The 6182-nt window shown below is 42.4% G+C and overlaps 1 protein-coding gene across 1 annotated transcript; it reads left to right on the top strand.

The window, feature by feature from the left end:
* The first annotated feature begins 727 nt into the window (after positions 1-727).
* Positions 728-5944, top strand: LOC131688464 (YTH domain-containing protein 1). Its single transcript, XM_058972741.1, has 2 exons — positions 728-2785; positions 4295-5944. Exon 1 carries the CDS (start codon positions 979-981, stop codon positions 2776-2778), a length of 1800 nt encoding a protein of 599 aa, XP_058828724.1. The 5' UTR covers positions 728-978; the 3' UTR covers positions 2779-2785; positions 4295-5944.
* Positions 5945-6182: the final 238 nt, after the last annotated feature.

Raw genomic sequence — 6182 nt, 5'->3', positions numbered from 1 at the left:
ATTAGTATCAAACTTATTGCTTCATTTTCAAGTAATCGCATATCATCCAAAATCTTAGGAAATATTTTCATTTGAGCGCAATGAAAACTAATCGTGTTCTCCAATTTTAACCTTACTGTTTGGGACAACGAAATAGGTTCATTACCCCTAGATGCAGCATGACCAGTTCACATTTTTAAACACTACAACCTTTATACTATGTTCACATTAGCACTGATATCAAGCGATATGCGAATTAACTTGATATCCGACGATATTAACCCTTACAGGCGCAAATATTTTTTTTCAAATTTTGTGGAAATTGTCTCATAACTTCAATCAATACGTTACTATGATAATTTTGAGATGATTTTTGCGATGTGGTTTAAAACAACATTGCGCATTTAAGGGTTAAGTGCCATCTCACTTGATATCCCATGCAACATAAATTGCATAGTTCCAGGTGTTTGGCTCTCATGCAAAAAGACAAAAGTTCGTATTCAGTATCTCCATTGTTTTAGGTGTTCATATATAAATTGTGTGAAATTTTTGGATTTCTCGTCCAACTGACAGGAAGTTGATGTCAGTTACTGACGAGTAGAATACGAAACACAAAAAACGACTTCAACTCGGCAGCAGGATAATCGAAATAGGTTGAAAATTGGATCATTACCTTAGATGCAACAGTTGGCATTTAAAAAAAAAACATCGTACAACCTTTAGACTTATTTTGGTGATCACTAAAATAGCTTCTCGTTTCAGGAAAAACAAGATAAAACAATCAATCATCTGACAACACTGGCTTCTAGCTGCTCGGTACGGTCGTCGGCTAGCGCCAGTAAAAACGGGACCACCGCCAGCGTCGCACATGTGTGTGTACCCGCCCGGGTAGCGGTAATTGGCAGTATTTGTGTGTAACAAATCGTCGGCAAAGAACATCGACATCGAGCAGAGAGCCAACACAGGAAAGAAAGAAAGAAAAGAGTTCAGATAGAAAAGATGGCCGATCTGGACGCAGTGAATCTCGGTCTCGATGATACGGAACGGGATATCGCGGAAGAGCTGGAAAATAGTTACGATACAAGGAGTGAAGCTTCGGCGGCCAGTTCTGACAGTACCACCACCAATCCCAGTATCAGTGACGTGAGCTCGGACTCGTCGGATGACGAGGAGGACAACACCGAGCGTAGAAATGTCGCCAGCAAGAAAGTACCCCAGAAAAAGAAAGGCAACAAGAAGAAGGAGGATAAGGAACTCAAGAAAGATGGGGAAAAAGATGGCGGTGGAACTGCCCCAGCAAATAACAGTACCAAGAAGGAGAGGAAATCTCGCAGCCGAAGCCCACATACTGCGGTCGCAAATACTGGCACAGAGACGAAACGAAACCGGACCAAGAATAGTTCGGTGAAGAATTCTGTCAAATCGTATGACTACGTTACGAAAATAAATTATCTCTTCCGGGAGACTCGTTTCTTCCTGATCAAATCGAATAATACGGAAAATGTAACAATTTCCAAAACTAAAGGCGTTTGGTCTACACTGCCCCCCAATGAGGCCAATTTGAATCAGGCGTTTCGAGAAAGCCGTAATGTAATGCTAGTATTTTCTGTCAAGGAAAGTGGCAAGTTTGCCGGTTTTGCACGTATGGCGGCAGAAGCTCGAAGAGATTTGCCTGCAGTGGATTGGGTTCTTCCTCCGGGGATGTCTGCTAAGGCTCTTGGCGGTGTGATTAAAATTGATTGGGTGTGCAAGAAGGAGTTACCTTTCACCAGTACTACCCATCTGTACAACCCGTGGAATGAAAATAAACCGGTTAAAATTGGACGGGATGGTCAGGAAATCGAGCCGAAAGTTGCTGAAGAACTGTGTCGATTGTTTCCGGAAGATACTACTGTTGAAATGACACCCATTTTAAAGAAATCGAAAGAGGCTTCTAAGCAGATGAAGGAAAAAGTGGCGTCCAAATCGATCCGGAGACCACCGAACTTTTCACGCCCTACAAGTGCAATCCGTGGCCGGGGAGCTGCTAGTGGAGCCGGTGGTGGTCCAATTCGTGGCAGCCGAAGAAAAATGTTTCCCAACAAAGGGCGTCCTGGAATGTTCCCACCCTATCGCAAAGATATTCGCCGTGGTCATGGCCACGGTCACGGTCATATCCATGGCCATGGTCATGGTCACGCACCGCGACTGCATCCCGGAGTGGATCGTGCCGCCGCAGCAGCAGCAGCTGCTGCTTCGGCTGCAGGTTTTCACGGATGGGAACGTTATAGCAGCACAGCAGCGGCCGAAGCTTACGTTGCGGATTATATGCGCACAATGCAGCATCAGCTTCCTCCAATGCCGTACGCTCCACCTCCCGGTTTCCCTGGAATGCCACTACCATACGATGGTCTTCCACCGCCACCACGCTATTATGAAGGACTGCCCATGCCAGAGTACCCGCTTCCCCCAGGAGCGATCCCCGGAAGTGTTACAGGTGCAGCCGGTGTTCCACCACCACGTAGCAGTGCATACGACAAGTACGATGAATTCTTGTGGAAGCCTCCACCAGGAGCTCCTGGATCAGCAAGCGTTCCTACGTCTACCGCCGGAGCAGCAGGTTTACCCTCGATGAAGGGACCTCCACCGCCGTTACCAAATTACCACGTCCCGCCCCCAACGGCACCACCAGCCGCTATGTCACATGGTCGCAAGAATGACCGAGGTGGTGATGGTGGACGGGATCGTGACCGAAACCACCGAAATGATCGTAGTCAGCGGGGAGGCAGAAGCTATAACAACAATCGGGACCGGCGATGATTTGAAGGTGAGCTCTTGTGATATCAGTTTACCTAAAACCCCTTTTTATGATAACCCCTTCTCAGATTTTTTAGACAGAGTGAAGCACAAAAGAAAAATTACGAAGCTTCAGCATTGGTAAAACAAGTTCAGCACTAAATTAGTTATGGAATTTGCGTTTCGACTTCGTCTCATCAGACACTAACTTAGTGATAGGATTAGGCTGGCGCCAGATGGACGCTAGCTCCCGAAAAAAGGAGATGTCCAACAAGAAAAGGAGCTCATTTTAAGCTGATGAGAACTATTGAAATCGAAACATTTGGTTTGGCTTAGCAAGTCAATGCAGGATGCACTATGCTATATTTCTCCTTAGTGTAGAAAATTTTGGGATAAAAGAATTTTTTTTCCTAAGGAGAAAATTGTTTAGAACCACATTTGCCCGTTAAGGACACAAAGCCAGTTAGATATGGAATTTGCGGTTCGACTTCGTCTCATCAGAATCTGACACTAACTTAGTAACAGGACTAAACGCACTGGATTAATGCTAGCTTCAAAAACTGAGACACTAATTGTGTTTCAGAACAAACCCCTAGTCAAGCGTGAAGCGTCAAATAAACTCCTGTTTCTGCGAAACCACGCTTGATTAGCGGTAGGGGTGGAACACAATTATCTCCGTTTTTAGAGCTAGCGTCAATTCGACGCTAGCGTAGTCCTGTCACTAAGTTGGCGTCGGATTCTGACGAGACAAAGTCGAAATGCAATTTCCATAACTAATTTAGTTATAGATTATGTGCCCCAAATCAACCAAATATGGTTTTTAACAATTTTATCCTTAGTAGAGAAAAATTAGTTTCTTCCAAAAATTTTTCTCCACTAAGGGCCGGTTTCTTCTCCCTCGCTTATCTTTTAAACCTGGCATTAAACGTTAAGCGAGGCTGAAGAAATCGGCCCTAAGAAGTGTAGCATAGTGAAGCTCAGTACTATTACTACCTAGGGAGCAATTCCTGAATTTAAAGGGACACATACTTAGCTTGAATAAATTGTTATGCCTCGCATTCTCCTCGTCAGCAGCTGAAAGACTTACTTTAAACTAGGTTCAATCCACCGTTAAACCTAGTTTAAAACTTAAGCGCTGGTGAAGGAAGCGGCCCTAATATCTACCTAATGATCCAATCGATCTGTTGGCTACTGATGAAGAGAATACGTTTCTACTTAAGTCAAGTTTGGTACCCGAGCAAATATATTGTTGCAGATAATAATTGCTCAGGTTGTTATCGTTTTGGTCTTTTCAACGACGAAAAACTAAATCGAGAGAAGGAAGCAAACAGTCCCGATCAGTCGTTTTAACCGTACACATAAGTTGCTTAGTTTTGCTTTATTCAACGCTTAGATAGCCGCCCAATCATTCTGATGGGGGGAATTCGAAACGCAAATCCATGTTTAGTGATTAATTCGACTGTGTCCAAGACCTAATAATGTGCACCTGGAATGCAATTTCTTTGCTTATATTATTTTTCTCCTTTTTCTCATCCAACAGTTATTTCCCGCGTGCATCGAATACCTACTGAGAGGTATCGCTGAGCTCTGTGCGAACAATTCAGCGTGCTACTGTTCGTGACAAATCCCACGGTCTTACTTCAAGCTACCAGAAGCAATTACTAACATATAAAAAACCTACTTGTTCTATGCGAGCAGAAACGATACAATACCTTCAAGCTTCAGCAGCATAATAGTCATCAACAGTGCGATTCCTGTAGACGGAGAAGTTTCCGCTTCCACATCGGGACTAACGGAAACAGATCCTGAACTGGATTACCATTAGGAGGAAGTGACATTTTGTGATCTCTTACTGTTGTTTGTGTCGCTTTGTTGCAACTAATGAAGCGAAAGAAGACAGTGCTTTGAAGTGTACCACCGTTCTCATTGAAATCTCTTCTAATGCGTGCGAAAAAAAGGCTCTACGACGGTTCCTCTTAACGAACTTAGGCTCGTGTTTGAAGTGTGTTATTGTTGGAAGCAAGTGATTTTTCTGGTAATGATGGATTTGTTGTGAAAGCAAAAGAAAAGATGAAATTGCAGAGTTTGGGAAGAACTTTCCTGGCAGATTGATGGTTATGAGCAAATCTGTTCTAGGTAAATTGATTAAAAGTATTCTCACGATGATTCTAAGAAGAAAAGTTGATAACCGTTTAAAAAATAGTGATTGTCTGTCGAAACAGACGCAGAAAGGACACAACGGCTCTCGGTCATCACTGTGAAAGAAGTGTGTTAACAGACAATCTATGAAAAAATACAAAAAAATGTGTAATCGTGTTTAGAAAGTTGAAAAGCAAAGCAAATTTACAATTATTACTACTGCTAGTATGCTAATAAGATATTTACCTACACTATATAACAAAAAAAAACAATACATAATTATTATGTATCGACAGGCAAAACAAACAGAAAAAATTAAATTATGAACTTTTACTAGTAATCTAATAAAGGTTAAGAAACAACCCAACCGAGTGAGATGAACTTTTTCCCAAACTAGTGTGATTATCAGAGCAACCGTGATCGATCTGGTGGCTTACTTTTGCCTCCACCGCGCAATACTGTGGGGGCACAAGCTACGGACGGGTCAATTCCCAAATGTCGAAAAATGTGATACATCCTACCTATTACGACTGGACTTTTCGAAAGCGCAAACCCAAACGGCCTTCCTGGTTTTAAGAGGAAACCTTTCGAAAGAGTAAGCAGAAGAGCAAACTTGTGATACGCAAACACGAATGTGGTGGTGTGGTGAAATTTAACGGACTTTTCTTTCAAATGGGACTGATTTTTATAAAATCGTAGCTGAATGTGTTCTTTATTTGTCACCAAGTGACAAATCTCTAAAACCGTCGAAACTGAGAGACTGAATTTTGTTTAGCATATAAGGGAAGCTTGCACGCATGGTGCAAGCAGGCTGGAACGAAGCTTTTCCTGGATTCTATGAATCCGATTCGGCTTTGTTCCACAAAACATACTACCGGTGCCTTTGATATACACCGCAACTGGACTGAAACTGATTCCTACCGGGGAATATCTTCCGCACGCATCGGAGCTGGAGTGACGTTACGTGAACGTTTGTGTGGGTAACAGAGTCAAGTATGGACTCGACTTGATGACAACGGTTTCGGTTCGTTTAGTAAAATAAAATTAAAATGCTGTTGATTATGTTATTTATTGATGAAACAGTGGTTCCTTAAACTATTTTGTAATACAAATCATTCTGTGTACCTACATTTATCTTGGATACCAGTGTTTGTCCCTCTATGTTGTAAACGTAAGAAATCTATCACATGGGAAGAAAAAAAGATAAGTTTGAGGAGTGGGAATGCTAGTCTCTTTAAATATTGCTGCTGATCAGATTACTCTGATGATATCCGAAAAAGTAACGTCCA

This window comes from Topomyia yanbarensis, chromosome 3 (genome assembly GCF_030247195.1).
Source record: "Topomyia yanbarensis strain Yona2022 chromosome 3, ASM3024719v1, whole genome shotgun sequence".
Taxonomy (NCBI): Eukaryota; Metazoa; Arthropoda; class Insecta; order Diptera; family Culicidae; genus Topomyia; species Topomyia yanbarensis.
The sequence above is the reverse complement of the archived record's forward strand: the minus strand, read 5'-3'. Positions and strand labels throughout refer to the sequence as shown.